The 23761-nt window shown below is 36.1% G+C and overlaps 1 protein-coding gene across 6 annotated transcripts in view; it reads right to left on the reverse strand.

Moving 5' to 3' along the window:
* Zyx (lipoma-preferred partner zyxin) overlaps positions 1 to 23761 on the reverse strand; it is a 412145-nt gene that overhangs the window by 284496 nt on the left and 103888 nt on the right. For all 6 annotated transcript variants that reach the window (XM_070112677.1, XM_070112673.1, XM_070112674.1 and 3 more), the window contains exon 4: positions 22586 to 22889. In XM_070112677.1, the coding sequence (XP_069968778.1) occupies positions 22586 to 22816 (231 nt within the window). In that variant the 5' untranslated portion in view covers positions 22817 to 22889. The remainder of the gene's footprint in view (positions 1 to 22585; positions 22890 to 23761) is intronic.

Below are 23761 nucleotides of genomic sequence, written 5' to 3' on the forward strand. Positions count from 1 at the left end.
TTCAAAACGTAGCAGAGACTATTAGTACAAATGATGATTATCCACTTGTGCTCCGGTGATCCACTGATGACAACGTAATATCAACAATAGTCAAGGAAAGCAGCAGGACATTCAAATTGATAATTGTTGGGTTGTTCTGTTTTTGCCTTTACTCTCCAAAACATTTAAAGCAGACATAAATGTTGAATACTGCCATTGAGTGGCCGCTAGCGAGAACCTTGAACAGCTGCTTTTAAATGTGCCGATTTTGTGCCTTTGCCAGAACACTGATTTACTCACAAATTCAACGATATTATACCTCGAATCAATCATTAAAGACATTAAAACGACGGTTGCAAAAACAACCTGTTCCAAGTTACAAACAAGTATTTGCCACCGACAGCCAAGACGAGTTTTTTTACTTGCGGTTACTATTAGTCATTGTTTTTGGAACAACATCATTCCAACATTTTCGAACTGTTTGGGATCGCTAAAGCATGACACTCATTCGGACTATAGCAGGTGATTTTCACCAAACACTACCGATTACGAATTTAACGGATGTATAAAGTCTCCGATTTTATGGAAGGACCTTAAAACGTTTAAATTAAATAGTAATATGCGAGGCGAATTGCAGAACGACCAATATGGAGAAGTTTTTTCCAAACATTTGCATGATATTGGTAATAGCAAAATATAGACTCATCTCTTAATGTATTTTTTAAATGCATATGTTACGTGTATATAAATCTATATTTGCTCTCAAACTTAAAATGATTTCGCTCAAGCACGAAACATTTTGATATTCGTATGTTGTGTACATGTGAAAGCAGAGAAGCCCGCTTCGCTTGCAAGATTAAGGTTTGGGCATAGCTGTTCTAAACATAGAAAGAAACAAGAAAATTTAATATTTGATCACGGCTGCTTTTTAAAAACGCATTTATTTCGAAATCATCAATCCAAATATACTGTCGTTATTTCTTCATGAAATTGTACTAACCTGAAAAAGATGTTTAAGCCTGAATTTGTGTTGATGTTTTCGTTCAACTGCAGTAGCTTTTGCTAATCATGAATATATAAGTTACAAGGAAATCGATTATGATCGTAAATATAATAATATGTAATATTCTACAGCCGTTATGGGGTTACATACAGTTAGAATTTTCAAAAAATCGATATTTATTTTATTTTATTTTCTTAATGTACACAGAAAATTTTATATCAGTCCGGTTAATATTTTCGAAGCTACACGCAAATTTGAAAAGGCGTTCAGAGTAAACTTGGGCCTAATTCGCGTTCATATCCCGAAAAAAAAATGAGCAGAGATCCAATCCGATCCGAGAAATATCCGATCGCAGAGCGCGTGAGAGCACCCGAGATGGAAGAATGGCTCGCAGACAACATCAGCTCGAGTTATTAGAAACTGCCGGATCGACGGAGGGTCTCTTATATGAGCCTGAAATAGACGACTCCATGTAAGTAAAAAAATTTTTTTTTTTTATCCCATTTAAAGTGTATTCAAAACTTTAAACGCGTTTTTCTCAAAATAAGGTTTTCAAAGTCGGTGACCAACATTACTCGTAAACGGCTAAACCTATTAGCCTCAAATTTTAACACGAACTACTTAAATATTATATATTGCTTAGTAATTGATCGGAGATTTTTTTTCTCCGATAAATATTTTTGTTTTTATAAACAATTTAAAGCCGAAATTTCGGTGAAAAATGGATTTTTTTGGAGAAACCGCCATTTTGTCAAAAAAATTTATTTTGCTTATTCCTTCGATTAATTACTAGACTAAACATTACTTTAACGAAATCTGTTTGGTTTTTTAATTTCAGATGATCCAGCTCAGAGATATTGTGGTCACCGCAAAGCGTCTTTTTTGAGAAGAGCTCAAGGAGATCAGCTGTAGCTCTTTTCCAAATAAATATTGTTACTAGTACTAAGTCTTAAAATATAGTTAAAAGATACCATAAAATGTGTATACATTTTAGGATCAATAATTTTAAAAGTTTTCTCAGAAAAACTTCTGGAAAATTCACTTCTTTTCGGCCTTCTAACTGTATACTTATATAACCCTTTATGGCTTTGTGAAAACTCTAAAAACCTATAAATAATTTTTTGGCTTATATCTGTGATGTCGATGTTCTTATGCAATTGCTGTAGATTTTGCTAAATGTGTTTTTCAAATTAGAAGAAAATCGACTTTGATCCTAAATATAAAATAATGCAAATGTTTCCAAATGCAGAAGCTTTTACCAATCGTGAATATACAAGTTACAAGAAAATCTACTATGATCATATATATAAGAAAATGTAATATTTATACAATTGTATTAGCCTTATCTTATCATGAATATACAAGTAACAAGAAAATCTACTTTGATCATATATATAAGAAAATGTAATATTTATACAATAGTATAAATATTTATACATGTTATCTTGAAAATAATTTTTTAGCCTGAATCTGTTATGTCGGTGTTTTCATGCAGTTGCTGTAGATTTGTTAAATGTGATTTTCAAATTAGAAGAAAATCGACTTTGATCCTAACTATAAGATAATGCAATTGTTTCCAAATGTACTGTCGTTATGGCTGTGAAGTTGATGTCCATTGAGTTGATGTGCAAACATCAACCAGAAGATCGGAAATGATGATATTAGGGATATGAGCCGAGTCAGAAAAGGCAAGAGAGTTTTTTAAGTGTTTAGATCTAAAACTGCTCAGCTACAGAAACAAAATTTTTTAACAGTTAAGATTAATAGTTACGATATAATAAATTGTTACATTTTCATTTATTAAGAGAAAACAATAAAGTCTTTTTAATTTTGAAAAGTGAGTCAGATAAGTCAAATGTGCTGGAATGAGAATTAAAATCATGACGTATACGGCGGAATAGTTCGTTTAGTTCGAAATTTGATCTACAAGATTTTGACAGTAAAGGTCTAAACTGCTTCGAAAAGCGAACCCGGCTATTAAATTTAATTTCAGATAGGAGAAACAAGCTGCAAACTTTTACATTCAAGATTTTCACTAAGAATATTATGCCAAGCATTTCTCTACGGCTAAAAAGTGTAGGTAGATTTATAAGTTTTAAGCCACTGGTGTATGGAAGTAGACTTACCTTAGAGTCCCATCGGAAATGCCATAAGGCGAAAAGTAAAAATTGTTTTTGAACAGATTCTAACTTGTCAGAATGGATTTGGTAGCTAGGGTTCCATACAACAGAGCCATATTCCCATATATGGCTAACCTAAGTTGTGAAAAGTGTTTTAGTAATATACGGATATCTAAATTCTTTAAACCAACGTTTAACAAAACTGAGGACAGCTTTTGCTTTCAAGACCACGGTATTAATATGAAGACTAAAATTCAGATTAGGGTCCATATTATTCTCAAATCAACATAGTTAAAAACTTGCTCTAGACTATGGTGTTTTATTACATAAGGAGAGGGGTGCACAGATCTACGGGAAAAGCACATCGTCCTACATTTATTGAGATTCAATGCAAATCATTTTTATCAGACCATGCAACCAAATTGTTTAAGTCTGTTTGCAACAGACAACTTTCCTCAATTAAAGTGTATGATTTAAAAAGCTTTACGTCGTCAGCGTATAATAAAATTTTTGAGAATTCTATTAAAGAAAAGATATCGTTAATAAACAACATAAACAGAATCGGGCCAAGATGACTACCTTGTGGAACACCTGAAGAGACATTAATTTGTAAATATTGTTTCCATATACCGTGTCAAAGGCAAGTAAATATATTCGGCACTATTTTTTAGGAAGCATCCCTCATGTCCTTGTCGTAACTAAAAGATGGTTTTAACTTATTTAAACTAAGTAGGACGTCTTCTTCAGAAATAATTGGAGCGTTAATTAAAGTATTCGGATACAGCAAGTGCGAAGAAGTTTTAGAAGAATTATAGATTTGTATTTCATCGCGGACGGAAATTTGGAAATCGTGCGTTTGGAGTTGATGAAATTATAAAACGATTTAGGATTAATTACAATATTCTTTTTACTACTACTATTAGAACATACTACTACTATTAGAACATACTTTTTAAATAGTTTCGTAATAATGTTATTAAAATGCGACACACTTAATTCAATATCACCATTATAATTAGGCCATGTTATTGTAGAAAGTTCTCTATTCGTACTTATATACGGTATAAGGCCAACAGGAAGTTCGAAAATCTTTTATTACGAGTATGGGAAGAAGATGTAGTATTGATTTATTTATTATTGGCATTGCTAAACATTGTTAACAGAAACAGATGCTCTCTGAGGTTCATTAAGGTATCTCACATACAGTATATAAGGTGCAAGTGCAAACTGGATGTTTGAAAATCCTGATATTAGTTATTTTGGGGCTAATACAAGTTTTCATATGATTTTATCCATTTTAGGCACAGTGATACACCGTTATGAAAAAAAACGCTCACTAAATTTAATGAAGATAACTAACATATTGGCCGATATATGGTGTATTAAATCAGCCGGAAGTTCCAAAATCATTCTATTAGATATACATATGGGGGCTAAGAGAAATATTGACCCGATTCAATCCATTTTTGACAGACAGACATACTATTTACAGGAAAGGATTCTCTCCTAATTTTTATTATATATCTCACACATTAACCGACCTAGGCTCAGGGGTCCACATTTCCGGTATATGAGAGCTTGAATAGTTAAGATACGAATTTGACAATTTTTACACCTGAGATGGCATACCTTAAAGGCACTATTTGCGCAAAGTTGTGTCCCGATATATTAATTGATGCTTGATTTGTATACTAGAAAATGAAAAAATTTGATGAAACTTAAAGTTGTGTTATATGGGAACTAGACGGTGACGATTTCGCCCATTTTCGCACTCTAACATGCTAAAATAATCGTATATAAAAAATTCGGTTTAGAGTGGTCGAGTATGTCCGGAGATATGTGATTTCATATATGCATGACATATATACCTTAAACCTATTAGAGAGCGATTCCACGCCCCCTTTTCAAAGACTTTCATTCCACAGGCGCACCTTATTATTGCAAATCGTTGTACTAAATTACAGTTGCGTATCTTAATTTGCGGTTAGTTATGGCATTTTATAAGTTTGCGAATAATGACGTTTTATGGGTGTGGCAGTGGTTCGATTCCGCTCATCTACGAACTCGTCCTCTCGAACACGTGTACAAAGTTTTATGACGATATTTCAATTTTTGACAAGTTACAATTTGCACATAGAGAAGGACGGACGGACAGGGAGATATCCGATATGAAACAGTACAAACATATTTACTTAAAATGGGCATAGAATCGTAAACTAAATGTTTACACACAAAAATAAATTCATATCACATTACATACAAATACACATCCATTGACTTGTACCCTTAAGAGGGTATTCTCGTTTAGAAATTTAAAAGTACCAATTTTTTTTGCATATTATTGTAGTATGACCCCATAGGCATATGTCCCTAAAAAGATTTTTCGAAATTTCAATTGTTTTTGGAGTTAGAGCTCATTTTGTGATGCGTCGCATGACATCTCAAGTTCTACTCAATCGATTTCCTTGAACAGAGCTTCTTTATACCTTATACTATCGCACTATGAGAGGATTTTTTTAAATTTTTTTATTGTTATTTTTAAAAGAATTCCGAACGGCAAACAAAAACAGGCATATAACAAAATATATTTTTTCCCAAAATCGTTTGGTAGTGCTATAACTACATCCTTCCTCTTTAAGGATCACTCAACAATTTCCATTTCGGGTTACTGAGAGTCCTGATATCCTGCACACCAGGACAAGCCTTTTTTTCATCAGTCCCCACTTTGCCGGCCTGGAATTTTTTAAAAATGTGGGACGAGCCACAATATAAACGACAATATAACATGGCAACACCATGTCAGCAAGTCAGCTGATCCTGGCTTACAAGGAACGCTGAAACGAATACGGCACAAAACGGAACAGCGAATACATAGTCAACAGTTAGGCTCGAGGACGCCTGCTGTTATTATAAAAGACTATAAAACACGGTTAGCGGCCCATCTCCTGCTGGCAGCCACCGCGTTCGCATCGTTCCTGCATTATAGCACATTAGTCACCACAACTGGTGACCCCTACGTGATTCCGTTAGCCCGAAGTGACTTAATAGTTTTTCCGTGATGTAATAGTTTTTTCTGCGACTAATTCGTCTACAGTGCATTTCGTTTACAAGTTTATTTTTTAAATGCATATGTTACGTGTATATAAATCTATATTTGCTCTCAAACTTAAAATGATTTCGCTCAAGCACGAAACATTTTGATATTCGTATGTTGTGTACATGTGAAAGCAGAGAAGCCCGCTTCGCTTGCAAGATTAAGGTTTGGGCATAGCTGTTCTAAACATAGAAAGAAACAAGAAAATTTAATATTTGATCACGGCTGCTTTTTAAAAACGCATTTATTTCGAAATCATCAATCCAAATATACTGTCGTTATTTCTTCATGAAATTGTACTAACCTGAAAAAGATGTTTAAGCCTGAATTTGTGTTGATGTTTTCGTTCAACTGCAGTAGCTTTTGCTAATCATGAATATATAAGTTACAAGGAAATCGATTATGATCGTAAATATAATAATATGTAATATTCTACAGCCGTTATGGGGTTACATACAGTTAGAATTTTCAAAAAATCGATATTTATTTTATTTTATTTTCTTAATGTACACAGAAAATTTTATATCAGTCCGGTTAATATTTTCGAAGCTACACGCAAATTTGAAAAGGCGTTCAGAGTAAACTTGGGCCTAATTCGCGTTCATATCCCGAAAAAAAAATGAGCAGAGATCCAGTCCGATCCGAGAAATATCCGATCGCAGAGCGCGTGAGAGCACCCGAGATGGAAGAATGGCTCGCAGACAACATCAGCTCGAGTTATTAGAAACTGCCGGATCGACGGAGGGTCTCTTATATGAGCCTGAAATAGACGACTCCATGTAAGTAAAAAAATTTTTTTTTTTATCCCATTTAAAGTGTATTCAAAACTTTAAACGCGTTTTTCTCAAAATAAGGTTTTCAAAGTCGGTGACCAACATTACTCGTAAACGGCTAAACCTATTAGCCTCAAATTTTAACACGAACTACTTAAATATTATATATTGCTTAGTAATTGATCGGAGATTTGTTTTCTCCGATAAATATTTTTGTTTTTATAAACAATTTAAAGCCGAAATTTCGGTGAAAAATGGATTTTTTTGGAGAAACCGTCATTTATTTTGCTTATTCCTTCGATTAATTACTAGACTAAACATTACTTTAACGAAATCTGTTTGGTTTTTTAATTTCAGGTGATCCAGCTCAGAGATATTGTGGTCACCGCAAAGCGTCTTTTTTGAGAAGAGCTCAAGGAGATCAGCTGTAGCTCTTTTCCAAATAAATATTGTTACTAGTACTAAGTCTTAAAATATAGTTAAAAGATACCATAAAATGTGTATACATTTTAGGATCAATAATTTTAAAAGTTTTCTCAGAAAAACTTCTGGAAAATTCACTTCTTTTCGGCCTTCTAACTGTATACTTATATAACCCTTTATGGCTTTGTGAAAACTCTAAAAACCTGAAAATAATTTTTTGGCTTATATCTGTGATGTCGATGTTCTTATGCAATTGCTGTAGATTTTGCTAAATGTGTTTTTCAAATTAGAAGAAAATCGACTTTGATCCTAAATATAAAATAATGCAAATGTTTCCAAATGCAGAAGCTTTTACCAATCGTGAATATACAAGTTACAAGAAAATCTACTATGATCATATATATAAGAAAATGTAATATTTATACAATTGTATTAGCCTTATCTTATCATGAATATACAAGTAACAAGAAAATCTACTTTGATCATATATATAAGAAAATGTAATATTTATACAATAGTATAAATATTTATACATGTTATCTTGAAAATAATTTTTTAGCCTGAATCTGTTATGTCGGTGTTTTCATGCAGTTGCTGTAGATTTGTTAAATGTGATTTTCAAATTAGAAGAAAATCGACTTTGATCCTAACTATAAGATAATGCAATTGTTTCCAAATGTACTGTCGTTATGGCTGTGAAGTTGATGTCCATTGAGTTGATGTGCAAACATCAACCAGAAGATCGGAAATGATGATATTAGGGATATGAGCCGAGTCAGAAAAGGCAAGAGAGTTTTTTAAGTGTTTAGATCTAAAACTGCTCAGCTACAGAAACAAAAATTTTTAACAGTTAAGATTAATAGTTACGATATAATAAATTGTTACATTTTCATTTATTAAGAGAAAACAATAAAGTCTTTTTAATTTTGAAAAGTGAGTCAGATAAGTCAAATGTGCTGGAATGAGAATTAAAATCATGACGTATACGGCGGAATAGTTCGTTTAGTTCGAAATTTGATCTACAAGATTTTGACAGTAAAGGTTTACACTGCTTCGAAAAGCGAACCTGGCTATTAAATTTAATTTCAGATAGGAAAAACAAGCTGCAAACTTTTACATTCAAGATTTTCACTAAGAATATTATGCCAAGCATTTCTCTACGGCTAAAAAGTGTAGGTAGATTTATAAGTTTTAAACCACTGGTGTATGGAAGTAGACTTACCTTAGAGTCCCATCGGAAATGCCATAAGGCGAAAAGTAAAAATTGTTTTTGAACAGATTCTAACTTGTCAGAATGGATTTGGTAGCTAGGGTTCCATACAACAGAGCCATATTCCCATATATGGCTAACCTAAGTTGTGAAAAGTGTTTTAGTAATATACGGATATCTAAATTCTTTAAACCAACGTTTAACAAAACTGAGGACAGCTTTTGCTTTCAAGACCACGGTATTAATATGAAGACTAAAATTCAGATTAGGGTCCATATTATTCTCAAATCAACATAGTTAAAAACTTGCTCTAGACTATGGTGTTTTATTACATAAGGAGAGGGGTGCACAGATCTACGGGAAAAGCACATCGTCCTACATTTATTGAGATTCAATGCAAATCATTTTTATCAGACCATGCAACCAAATTGTTTAAGTCTGTTTGCAACAGACAACTTTCCTCAGTTAAAGTGTATGATTTAAAAAGCTTTACGTCGTCAGCGTATAATAAAATTTTTGAGAATTCTATTAAAGAAAAGATATCGTTAATAAACAACAAAAACAGAATCGGGCCAAGATGACTACCTTGTGGAACACCTGAAGAGACATTAATTTGTAAATATTGTTTCCATATACCGTGTCAAAGGCAAGTAAATATATTCGGCACTATTTTTTAGGAAGCATCCCTCATGTCCTTGCCTTAACTAAAAGATGGTTTTAACTTATTTAAACTAAGTAGGACGTCTTCTTCAGAAATAATTGGAGCGTTAATTAAAGTATTCGGATACAGCAAGTGCGAAGAAGTTTTAAAAGAATTATAGATTTGTATTTCATCGCGGACGGAAATTTGGAAATCGTGCGTTTGGAGTTGATGAAATTATAAAACGATTTAGGATTAAATACAATATTCTTTTTTACTTTAATAAAGTAATTATTATAACATTTTTTATTTAGGTCAAAATATTGTCGATGCAAAACAGAATATTTAGAATAGTCGACAATAAACAACTTTTTTTAAATATTTAAAGGCTCGAGTTTCTGTTTTTCAATTTATATAACTCTTTCGAAAACCACGGACTTATACTTTTACTTTTATTTACAACTACTATTAGAACATACTTTTTAAATAGTTTCGTAATAATGTTATTAAAATGCGACACACTTAATTCAATATCACCATTATAATTAGGCCATGTTATTGTAGAAAGTTCTCTATTCGTACTTATATACGGTATAAGGCCAACAGGAAGTTCGAAAATCTTTTATTACGAGTATGGGAAGAAGATGTAGTATTGATTTATTTATTATTGGCATTGCTAAACATTGTTAACAGAAACAGACTCTGAGGTTCATTAAGGTATCTCACATACAGTATATAAGGTGCAAGTGCAAACTGGATGTTTGAAAATCCTGATATTAGTTATTTTGGGGCTAATACAAGTTTTCATATGATTTTTCCATTTTAGGCACAGTGATACACCGTTATGAAAAAAAGCGCTCACTAAATTTAATGAAGATAACTAACATATTGGCCGATATATGGTGTATTAAATCAGCCGGAAGTTCCAAAATCATTCTATTAGATATACATATGGGGGCTAAGAGAAATATTGACCCGATTCAATCCATTTTTGACAGACAGACATACTATTTACAGGAAAGGATTCTCTCCTAATTTTTATTATATATCTCACACATTAACCGACCTAGGCTCAGGGGTCCACATTTCCGGTATATGAGAGCTTGAATAGTTAAGATACGAATTTGACAATTTTTACACCTGAGATGGCATACCTTAAAGGCACTATTTGCGCAAAGTTGTGTCCCGATATATTAATTGATGCTTGATTTGTATACTAGAAAATGAAAAAATCTGATGAAACTTAAAGTTGTGTTATATGGGAACTAGACGTCGTCGATTTCGCCCATTTTCGCACTCTAACATGCTAAAATAATCGTATATAAAAAATTCGGTTTAGAGTGGTCGAGTATGTCCGGAGATATGTGATTTCATATATGCATGACATATATACCTTAAACCTATTAGAGGGCGATTCCACGCCCCCTTTTCAAAGACTTTCATTCCATAGGCGCACCTTATTATTGCAAATCGTTGTACTAAATTACAGTTGCGTATCTTAATTTGCGGCTTAGTTATGGCATTTTATAAGTTTGCGAATAATGACGTTTTATGGGTGTGGCAGTGGTTCGATTCCGCTCATCTACGAACTCGTCCTCTCGAACACGTGTACAAAGTTTTATGACGATATTTCAATTTTTGACAAGTTACAATTTGGACATAGAGAAGGACGGACGGACAGGGAGATATCCGATATGAAACAGTACAAACATATTTACTTAAAATGGGCATAGAATCGTAAACTAAATGTTTACACACAAAAATAAATTCATATCACATTACATACAAATACACATCCATTGACTTGTACCCTTAAGGGGGTATTCTGGTTTAGAAATTTAAAAGTACCAATTTTTTTTGCATATTATTGTAGTATGACCCCTTAGGCATATGTCCCTAAAAAGATTTTTCGAAATTTCAATTGTTTTTGGAGTTAGAGCTCATTTTGTGATGCGTCGCATAACATCTCAAGTTCTACTCAATCGATTTACTTGAACAGAGCTTCTTTATACTTTATACTATCGCACTACGAGGATTTTTTTAAATTTTTTTATTTTTATTTTTAAAAGAATTCCGAACGGCAAACAAAAACAGGCATATAACGAAATATATTTTTTCCCAAAATCGTTTGGTAGTGCTATAACTACATCCTTCCTCTTTAAGGATCACTCAACAATTTCCATTTCGGGTTACTGAGAGTCCTGATATCCTGCACACCAGGACAAGCTTTTTTTTCATCAGTCCCCACTTTGCCGGCCTGGAATTTTTTAAAAATGTGGGACGAGCCAGAATATATACGACAATATAACATGGCAACACCATGTCAGCAATTCAGCTGATCCTGGCTTACAAGGAACGCTGAAACGAATACGGCACAAAACGGAACAGCGAATACATAGTCAACAGTTAGGCTCGAGGACGCCTGCTGTTATTATAAAAGACTATAAAACACGGTTAGCGGCCCATCTCCTGCTGGCAGCCACCGCGTTCGCATCGTTCCTGCATTATAGCACATTAGTCACCACAACTGGTGACCCCTACGTGATTCCGTTAGCCCGAAGTGACTTAATAGTTTTTCCGTGATGTAATAGTTTTTTCTGCGACTAATTCGTCTACAGTGCATTTCGTTTACAAGTTTCAACACTTGCGCATAAATTTTCGATTACACTGCATTTTGTGTATTGGTTTTTGTGCATAATCGCGCGCCTGGCTGCCCACGCATACGACCGATTGGAGGACATAAAATTTTCCAATCATTACATTATTTTCTGAAAAGCCGCTGTGCCAGATAGCGTGGACGTGCAAGTGGCCGACAATATAACGCCGCTCCAACGTATTTCATTCAATTCCGAACGACCAGCCTTGTGGTTCGCCCAACTTAAGGGACAATTTCATCTCGCCGGAATTTCCGATGAAATTACGCAATTCCACTATGCTGCGTCACATCTTGACGCCAGGGGCGCAGCAGAAGTGGAAGGTCTTCTTTTGAATGTTCCCACAGAAACGCCCTACACTCTCTTCAAAGGGGCACTGGTTGAACGCCTTACGCTCTCTCAAGATGCACGACTACAGCAGCTTCTAGATCGAGAGACCTTGGGTGATAGAAAACCATCGCAATTTCTCCGAGATCTCAGAAGCCTTGACAATAGATAGAAGTCTTGACAATATTCTACGCACTAAGTGGCTCAGCAGACTTCTGATAACAACGCAATCTATACCTGCGACATGAATATCGATAAACTCGCATCTCTTGCAGACAAAATATACGATATCGCATTACCAGTAGCACATATCAATTCGGTCCAAGAACCAGCAGCAACATCAGCAGTCGCGCATTTCTCGTCTCGAAGCTTCAATTAATGAGATAGCTTCCAGTTTTAAGAGACAAGTAATATCTCGTTCCCGTTCTCGTTATCGCTTTCGTTCGCGCACATCTTCCCCAGCACCGAACAACAACACGTCATTAAAATTTCGGCAATAAAGCGAAACGTTGCCGGTCGCCTTGGACATTTCAGGGAAACCTACCATCGGACCGTTAGTGGCGGTTAACGGCTCCTCACTCGAATCAAACCACTTCTTCGTAACAGATCGTGCCACCAAAATCCAATTTCTGGTGGATACTGGCGCTGATCTCTGCACGTTTCCCATGTCTCTCGCACCTTTGTCGCCGGAACAAGTCAACTATAATCTCACAGCAGCAAATGGGTCTACGATTAACACGTACGGTTGCATAACTCTATCACTAAACCTTGGCCTCAGACGAAATTTTACATGGCGCTTCGTAGTGGCGGATATAACGAAACCTATTACCGGCGCAGATTTTTGCCACATTTCGGCATCTTACCCGACCTCAAGAACAACTGCCTTATCGACTCGATAACAGGACTAAAAGTCGCATGTACAATAAATTATCAGCATCCAACATCATTTCGGAAATTAAAGTACTGCCCGTCGACCCTATATGGGTAGATACTCTAGCGGAGTTCCGTAATCTGAAAAAGCCGGAAGGAATCTGTAAGCCAACAAAACATACGACGCAGCACCACATATCTACAACACCAAGACCTCCTGTGTCCTGGAAGGCCCGAAGACTTGTTCCCGACAAACTCAAAATTGCTAAGACGGAATTCGACAAACTGTTACAATTAGGAATCGCTCAACGTTCGAAGAGCTCCTGGTCATCTCCGCTCCACCTGGTTTCAAAGAAGTCTGGTGAATGGCGACCTAGTAGAGATTATCGGCGACTTAACGCCCGATATCCTGTTCGTGTTCTCGAAGACTTTACTGCCAATCTAACCGGCAAAACAATATTTTCAACCATTGATCTCGTGCGCGCTTTTAATCAAATACCTGTCACCAAAGAAGATGTCGACAAAACTGCAATTATAACACCGTTCGGTATTTTCGAATTTTCGTTCATGACGTTTGGACTTCGGAATGCTGCGCAAACATTCCAACGATTTATCGACGAAGGGGGACAATTCGATTTATTTCCTCACATAGATGACATTCTAATCGTTTCCAAGGATGTTACGAAACACCGCAGTCACCTTCGCTCGCTTTTCCAACGGCTTACTAAGTATGGTGTCGTAATTAACACTGCTAAGTGCCGTTTTGGTCTATCCGAAGTGGATTTTTTGTGACACCGCATCTCAGCAGCAGGAATCTTAACTCTTCCAGGTAAAGTAGACGCGATCGTTAACTTTCCTCGTCCAACAACGATCCGAAAACTACGTGAGTTCCTCGGCATGATAAATTTCTATCGTAAATTTCTTAAAAACGCTGCCAAGTGTCAGGCACCCCTGCACGAGTACACTCAAGGGGCTTCAATAAAAGGTTCTCATCCGGTGCCCTGGACACCGGAAGGAGAAGAAGCGTTCGTCCAATGCAAAGAAGAGCTACGCAAAGCAACGATATTAGCATATCCAGACACAACGCTTCCTTGGCCAATATTTACCGATGCCTCCGAGTATGCTATCGGCGCCGTTCTCCAACAAAGACGTGGACAACACTGGGAACCATTGGCTTTTTTCAGCCAGAAGCTTCAAACCGCTCTGAGGAAACACTCTCCATACGACCGTGAGCTTCACGCTATCTACGCAGCTTTACGAAAATTTCGCTATATTTTCGAAGCATGACATGTCACGATATTCACGGATCACAACCCTTTGCTACATGCTTTTGTTCAGGACCTGATCGAGCGACACCTTGACGTTTCTAGCGATTCGACACTCTCCATAGCATTAGTCATCCCGGAGCACGAGCCTCCGCCAAACTGTTAACGCAACGATACGTTTGGCCCAGCATTAACCGCGATTGCCGTTTGTGGGTCCGAACGTGCCTCGCTTGCCAACGAAATAAGGTATATCGCCACGTTTTATCACCAATCAAAAACTTTCAATGCCGCACAAGATGTTTTGAACATATTCACGTGGACATCATTGGACCATAAGTACCATCAAGAGGATATCGTAACTGTTTGACAATCATCGACCGTTTCACCAGGTTTCCAGAGGCATTTCGTATTGATAATATCGGGGCCGAATGTGTCGCTCGCACACTTTTCGCCGGATGGATATGTCGCTTCGGAGTACCGTTACGAGTCACGACCGACCAGGGTACACAGTTTGAGAGTCAACTTTTTAACGCTCTCGCTCGTCTCCTCGGCAGTAAACACATACACACCACCACATTCCATCCGCAGTCGAATGGAACGTCTTCACCGTCATTTGATTAGATCACATTCCGCTGAACTACTGATCATCTTCTTAAATTATCAATGATTTCGATAACGTTCTCCGAGAAGGGGAGTACTTGTGGGACGAGCCACAATATAATATAATATACGACAATATAACATGGCAACACCATGTCAGCAAGTCAGCTGATCCTGGCTTACAAGGAACGCTGAAACGAATACGACACAAAACGGAACAGCAAATACGTAGTCAACAGTTAGGCTCGAGGACGCCTGCTGTTATTATAAAAGACTATACAACGTTACGGCCCTTCACCTGCTGGCAGCCACCGCCTGCGCATCGTTCCTGCATTATAGCACATTAATCACCGCAAAAAAAAAATTTTTTTTAATATTATAATTGATTTGTACTTTTCAAATACCCATAAAAAAACATATAAAAAATGTATGGTAAACAAAAAAAATTTTTTTTTTATCAGGTCCAAAAAAGAGCCCAAAATTGCGGCTTCTAAACTAGAATACCCCTTAAAGACAACCCTATATTGCATGACAATATACACATACATTTAATTGGACATGTTAGATTTAAAAAGTGTATATAAAAACAAGAAAAACCATAACAAAATCAGAATGAAATAATTCGCACTCAACGCAAGTCATTACTTTTCCCTCACCACCAGGTTAGAATTTAAAGATTCTTCATTGAATTAAAACCAATAGTTTTTTTGGGTTTTTTCTTAAAAAAAAAATAAAAAACGTTAACTTCGGTTGCTTCGACACAAATACAAAGGCCCCTTATAAGAACTTGATTCCGAACGTTCAATTTGTATGGCAGCTATATGATAGTGATCTGATCTAACCAATTTCTGTGGAGAATAATTTGTTGCCTTAAGCAATAACTCGTGCCTAATTTCGTGAAGATGCCTCGTCAAATTAAAAAAAATTTCCATGCAAGCACTTTACTCCGATCGTTCAGTTAATATGGCAGCTATATGCTATAGTCGTCCGATCTATACAATTTCTTCGGAGATTATATTAATGCCTTAAATAATAATAAACGAATGAAAGAGTTTTCCATACAAACACTTGATTCCGATTGTTCAGTTTGTATGGCAGCTATATGCTATAGTGGTGCGATATCGGCCAATCCGACAAATGAGCAGCTTCTTTGTTAGAAAAGGACAGATGCAAAATTTCAGATCGCTATCTTAAAAACTGAGGGACAAGTTCGTGTATATACAGATGGACAGAAGGAAGGGCAGACAGATGGACATGGCTAAATCAACTCAGCTCGTCACGGTGATCATTTATATATATAGGTACTTTGTATGGTCTCCGACGTTTCCTTCTGGGTGTTACAAACTTCAACATAGACATAACACGTCTATTCTACACATTATTTACTTTACAATTTACATTTATTTAAACTATTTTATGGTATACACTAGTCGGAATAATTATTTTGACATAGCGATACCTCAGTTTTGTTTTTTAATTATACCCTGAACAGGGTATAGTAATTTTGCCACGAATAGACATGTCTATTCTACACATTATTTACTTTACATGGTATAAATGTCAATTGTATAACAAATACTGAATAATAAGTAGGATAGGTTAGGTTAGGAGGTCGATCCCAGAAGGGATCCCACTTGGACAGCTTAAGACGCCAGTCCGTTGTGATACCTACAAACTCCTATAATCCGGATCAAAAGACCCTTACAAGTCGACAAGACGTCTTGTGCAGACTACTAACTTGTTAAGATGGCCAATATCCATTTCGGATAAGTATTCAGGTCCGCCAAACGTGTGATTTCCGAGATATTTCAATCACAGCCTAGCGAATGCCGGACATTGGAGGAGAAAGTGCTGGGATGATTCCACCTCGCCCTCCTCCATACAACTTTGGCAACTAGCATCGGGTAGTACACCAAGCCGTACCGCGTGAGTGCCCATTGGACAGTGTCCAGTGAGAACTAATACAACAGCGGCGAGATACACTTTGCTCAGGGCGAGAAGTTCCCCCGACCTCCTGCGATCCACCCTTGGCCTGAAGGATCTCGCGGTCGCACAGGACCTAGTCGTCGACCAGCGTCTGCTGAGTGCACGCGAGGTCCATTGATCCAAAGTTAGAGCGCAAGACGCTAACGGAGATCCAACCCGATCCCATTCTGATGTGAGCGGGGCAAAGGTGCCCCCCCCTGGCTAGCTTATCGGCTTTGGAGTTTCCAGCGATTCCGCTGTGACCAGGCACCCAAACGAGCCTGATGTTGAAATAGCCAGACGCTATCTCTAAAGAGGACAGACACTCCTTGACTAGCATTGATTGCACGGTACGCGCGCTCAAAGCTAGTATTGCTGCCATACTATCAGAGTGAATGCTCACTTCTACAAACGAGGCTGCACTACGCAGCAGTACTTCTACCGCCGCCTTGATAGCAGCCACTTGCGCCTGAAAAACACTACAGTGATCCGGTAGCCTGAAGCTAAGACTGACGGAGAGCTCCTTGCAGAAAACCCCCCCTCCAACCTTCCCTCCTAGCCTCGATCCATCCGTGAAAAAGCTCACCGCGCCCCTTCTCCAACGGCTCCAAGTCTGATAAGTAAGTAAGACTGAAATAGTATGTAAGTAAATACTGAAATAAATAGTGTGTAAGTTAACAATAGTTAACTAACTCAGTCTCTTGAACTGCCAAAATTGCAACCTATACAGTCTGGATTTCTGAATGACCGACAACCGCAATTCAACACCTTGCAGTAGCCACCGGCCGTGTGACCGGCGGATGTAACGCAATACCTTACACAAGCTTAGGCGTCAGCAGAAATTTAGGAAAGCAGCGTCAATGGCAGTAGCGGCGATAGTAATAGTAGGTTATAAATAAGAGAAATGAAATTTTAATAAAACAGTTTTAGAACGGAACTCAACTTGTGTTTATTTAAAATAACATAATTCCGTGGTAGTCGACAACACCGTCGCTATCGCATAAACGGAATATTATTTAAATAGTTCGTGGGTAGTCGACAACACCGTCGCTACCGAATAAAGGAACAGTAAAACTGATAATAAAAATATAACTGGCGCCCAACGTGAAGGCTCGTGTTATTGTCCCGGTACATGAAATTCGTCGTTACGAGAAAAGTACTGAATTATTAGTCCGCAAATTGCCATTCCAACGTGGAAGAAAGATTACAAGCAACGTGCAAGAAGGAAGATTGCAACCAAGGAGGAACAAAGAAGATCACAATCAATGTAGAAGAAAGAAAATCTCAATATAATTATGTAAGTGAAACCCCTTTTCATATCCGCCATATATCGACTCTTTAGTAGTATTTGTATTGACTGTAACTGTATGACTGTGTAACTGTCGACTTAAACTAACGAATCAAACGCGGGCAAGATATGAATGAACAGCAGTTGCAAGGTATTATATATGCGGCCGTTAGTGCCGCTCTGCAAGTTCAAAGAAAAGAATTCGAAGCCAGGATAGAGCAGCTTACAAGCCAATCCACAACTGTGACAGCCCCCAAAATCACTGCCAAAATTGCAACCTATGCAGTCTGGATTTCTGAATGAACGACAGCCGCAATTCAACACCTTGCAGTAGCCACCGGCCGTGTGACCGGCGGATGTAACGCAATACCTTACACAAGCTTAGGCGTCAGCAGAAATTTAGGAAAGCAGCGTCGATGGCAGTAGCGACGATAGTAATAGTAGGTTATAAATAAGAGAAATGAAATTTTAATAAAACAGTTTTAGAACGGAACTCAACTTGTGTTTATTTAAAATAACATAATTCCGTGGTAGTCGACAACACCGTCGCTATCGCATAAACGGAATATTATTTAAATAGTTCGTGGGTAGTCGACAACACCGTCGCTACCACTCAACACACATAAATATTCAAACTACTTAAAGTAAAAGTAGTTATAATAAAAAAATAACTATTATTTAAATAGTTCGTGGGTAGTCGACAACACCGTCGCTACCGAATAAAGGAACAGTAAAACTGATAATAAAAATATAGCTTGTATACTAGTTAAAATAAATGTAAGGGGCATAACAAATATTTTAAAAGTACAATAAAATAGTTGTTTTCTTTTATTTATTTAAAACTAGCTGTATCCGGCCTGCCCTGCCAAGCCCCTTTTTATACTCTCAACATATTGCTAGATAGTACAATAGTTTTGTTCATCTAACGGTTGTTTGTATCACCTAAAACTAATCGAAATAATTATGGAGTTATATATATAAATGACCAGGATGACGAGGTGAGTTCAAATCCGGGTGACAGTCTGTCCACCCTATTGAAATCCTCATTAAATCTATTTTTTTTGATATATAAAATTTTTTCTATTGATAATGCATTAAATACTGTTAAGCAAGATATTTTCGAATATTTGGGACATGAAAAATGTAAATTTAAGACTGACGAAATAACTGCCATAGAATTGCAGTTACATATTACCAGTGGGTTAACGTAAACTCAACAATAGAGTTTGAGGCAGAGATTCAAGAATTCAAAAATGCACTAGGCGAAAATATTTTTGCTAGTATTTGGAACTTTGTTTTGACCTTTTTATACCCTGAACACGATATATTAAGTTTGCCACGAAGTTTGTAACACCCAGAAGGAAACGTCGGAGACCCTATAAAATGTATATATAAATGATCAGGATGATGAGCTGAGTTGATTTAGCCATGTCCGTCCGTAAGTCTGTATATATGCAAACTAGTCCCTCAGTTTTTAAGCTATCGATCTGAAATTTTGTACCTGTCCTTTTCTCACTAAGAAGCTGCTCATTTGTCGGAACGGCCGATATCGGACCACTATAGCATAAAGCTGCCATACAAACTGAACAATCGGGAGCAAGTCCTTGTATGGGAAACTTTTTTATTCGACGATGTATCTTCACGAAATTTGGCATGAGTTATTTTCTAAGGTAACAATGTAATTTGTAGGCATAGAATATTATTTAAAGCAATAGTGAACGATCGGAGTAAAGTCCTCGTATGGAAAACTCTTTCATTTGACGAGGTATCTTCACGAAATTTGGCACGGATTATTATTTAAGGCAACCATGGAATCTCCGAAGAAGTTGTATAGACCGGATAACTATAGCATATAGCTGCCATACAAACTGAACTATCGGAATCAAGTGCTTGTATGGAAAACTCTTTCATTTGACGACCTATCTTCACAAAATTTGGCATGAGTTATTTTCTAAGGCAAGAATATAATCTCCGAAGAAATTGTTTAGATCGGATCATTATGTCATACTTGTATAGCTATCATATAAACTGAACGATCGGAATAAAGTGCCTGCATGGAAAAAATGCTTATTTTTTATTACCGATTCACGAAATTAGATCTAAATCAAGTTATTGTAAGGAACCTTTGTATCTGTGTAGGGTATTATAGCTTCAGTGCAACCGAAGTTAACGTTTTTTCTTGTTATCCCTTGATTTAGCCTTTTTTAGTAATTTTTTTGCTGTTTAGCCTTCTTTCTCAAATAGTTCTGGCAACATTCGTCGGTGCTAGGTGTACATACAAACTGAAGTGAAGCAGTCATTATACGCTACGCCAGAGCTGGGTTAAAGCATCGAGAAATCCAGCGAAGCGCTCCAGCCATGAAGTTCACAACAATGCAAAATGGACATTTCTCTAGCAAATGTACATTGCCACAGAAAGGGCATCGCTGTACAACGTGCAACAGCATACATCCAAACGGAGGAAATTGCGAAAAGAGGACAGGAGTGTTACGACGAGTGTTACGACGCAACAAATTTTGACGAATGTTTCAAAAAGCTAGTTTACATAAAATCCCCACCGACGGCACCGGCAGTCAGTGCAGCATCATTCGCAAAAAGCAATTTTATTATACGTTAGTCTATTTTCGGTCACAAAGCGGAACGATATAAGATTCAAAGTATTCTGAAATGCTACGCCGATATTTTTTCTAGTGGGCTGAAAGGTAGTAATAACACTGATGTGGTCCAGGCTAGCATTGAGCTTGCGAGCAATCGCATCGGATCTCAAGCACCCCATCGCATTCCGGAACCAAAGAAAACTTTCCAGTCCCGAATATGGAACAACGGTGTGAATGCAAGTGCTGCGTATCTACATATATAAAAATGAAACCCGTTTCCCGTTGTCACACCATAACTTAAGAACGGCTAGAACGATGTGGCTATTTTTTTTTGTCATCGTCATTCACAGCCATTGACTATATTGAAAGAGCATCGGAAATGTGGTTACTTAATTAAATTCTATCGCACTATTGTACTAATTTTTGAAAATTACTCGCCACAATTATATGTACCGACTTTGACGGTAATATTAATAATAACAGTGATGATTTCATTTTAATGTAAGTATTTAATAATAATAAATATGTATATGTATATATATATGTAAATATGTAATCTGTGGTAATCTGACACACATAACCTAACATAGCGCTAACAATAATTTTATTAAGTTTTTGATAAAGTTTGTTTTGTTTTAAAGACTAAGAAGTTAGTTGTTTGTTGTTAAAATTTGGTATACATGGTTAAACAGAAAATATAAGGGAGTAATTTTTTATTTTCAGTAGGATTTTCGTTTTTGAAAATGCCACCAAGCAGACGTACAAACTTATATAAGAGCAAGTCAAACTGATGAGCAACGCGAAGCGCGATATGAAGTGTTAGCTACAATATTTATAACTTATGGACGGCTTAACCGATTTGGCTTTAAATTGGTGGGGAGATAACATAGAATCGTATATTTTAAATAATACGCTACTGTTGTTAATGTGAATGAAAACGTAAATTATTTAGATATAGTCGGAAGGACATCACATAATCTTTGGTTGAAAATTATTCAGAGCTATTTCAATTATGCAACGTACAACTTTGATAATCAAAAAGATTACAAGAAATATTATTGTAACAACTATTTTGACGGGAAAATTTAATGGAGAAATGGCCCTCTTGCCACGTTTTCCAATGATACTGTCAGAACGTACGATACAAATAGAGCTTAATTAATTGAATATGAAAATGTTTATAATTAAAAACTATAAATATTATTGTTAAAAATTGAGAACGATCAACCTCTTTCATTATTTCAAAAGTTATGTACTAACAACTTTGAAAATTACTTATTTGTTTCATAGTTGAATATAAAATTAATAAAATAAAAAAATCAACACATTATATTTTATGTTTATTTGTGTTTAATAACAAGTCGAAGGAAATTAGAACTTTGGAAGTGATCCGTTTGGTTATTCTTACATTGCAATTAACGATTTTGTTTTTATTCATAAATACAATTTTACTGTATTGAATAGTATGTAAATTATGTATACCTTAGCCAGAGCAACGCGTGGACGGGGTCCTCTAGTATACAATAGTATTATTTTTTTTGTTCCTTAAGTTTATTGGGATACTGTACTATTGTAATTTGTGATAAAACTGCTAACAAGTTTATGGGATATTGAAATAGTGCTCTAATGGGAATTTATGAATCAGATATAATGAGATGTTACCCATCGCTGGAGTAGTTCTATATCTAACATTTAACTTATAGGTGAACGGTGCCACGCTCGTTCTCACACTTTTAATACTGCTTCGTTTCGAAAATTAATGTATATATGTACATACCTTGGGATAGTTTTGTTTCTTCTTGAAAGGTTTTGGTGGTACAAGTGGTCCAACTCTTCTTGGACTGTCAATTCCACAAGTACTATATTTATTTTCTTCCAAGGGTTCGTTCTGCGTTTCTCCATCATTTTCGCTGTTCATGTCGATATTGTTTTTTACTTCGTTAGACCTATCAACAAAACGTTCATTCTCAGTCGAATTTAAATTTGGTGTGGCACTGGAATTTGACATTTCTCACTCAGCATTCAGTTTTAATATTACAAACTGATCTGGAAAATCTATCACGTAAAATAAATTCACGACTCTGCAACGAAAAAATTATAAAATAAAATGTGGATCATGCGCTCTTTTTGTAAAAAATACAATTGTTACGGAAACTAAATCCGATTTGCTTATTGCCGATATGGCGTCCCAGCATCTATTCGGATTAAGTGTTGTTTTAAAAAAACTTATAAAAATAATTTCAAGTATTAAGGAAGCAATACGTTTTTTATGAAAAACAAGAAACAATCTTTACTTTGGTTGCACTGAAGCTAGAATACCCTTCACAAATTAAAAAGTTTCCATACAAGAACTTCATTTTGATCGATTGGTTTGTATGACAGATATATGCTATAGTTGTCCGATCTGAAGAATTTTATCGGAAATTGTTCCGTTGACTTTTACGAAACACTATGCGAAATTTTAAGAAAATATCTTCTCAAATAAATAAGTTTTCCATACAAAGACTATATTTGGAGCCTCCAGTTTGTTAGGTAGATAATATACGCGATAGTGGTTCAAAGTTCACAAAAATATATTTTCAAATAAAAAAGTTTTCCCTACAAGAAGTAGAATTCGATCGTTCAGTTTGTATATATATGCTGTGCTATAGTGGTTTAATCTGTTGTTAAAGTTTTCCATACAAAAACTTTATTAAGATCGTTTAGTTTGTATGACAGCTATATGTTGGTCCAATATCGGGGATTTCAATATATGAGCGGCTTCTTGGAGAAAAAAGCACGTGTTCAAAGTTTTATATCGATATCTCAAAAACTGAGGGACTAGATCGCGTAAAGTCGTGTTCTCTTAAGTTATTCAGGGTTTAATTAAATATTATATTATGTATTTGTGCACATCTCTATGAATTTGAAACCATATCTAGTAAAAAGAAATTAATTATTTTTCCAATGGAGG

This window comes from Bactrocera oleae, chromosome X (genome assembly GCF_042242935.1).
Source record: "Bactrocera oleae isolate idBacOlea1 chromosome X, idBacOlea1, whole genome shotgun sequence".
NCBI lineage: Eukaryota > Metazoa > Arthropoda > Insecta > Diptera > Tephritidae > Bactrocera > Bactrocera oleae.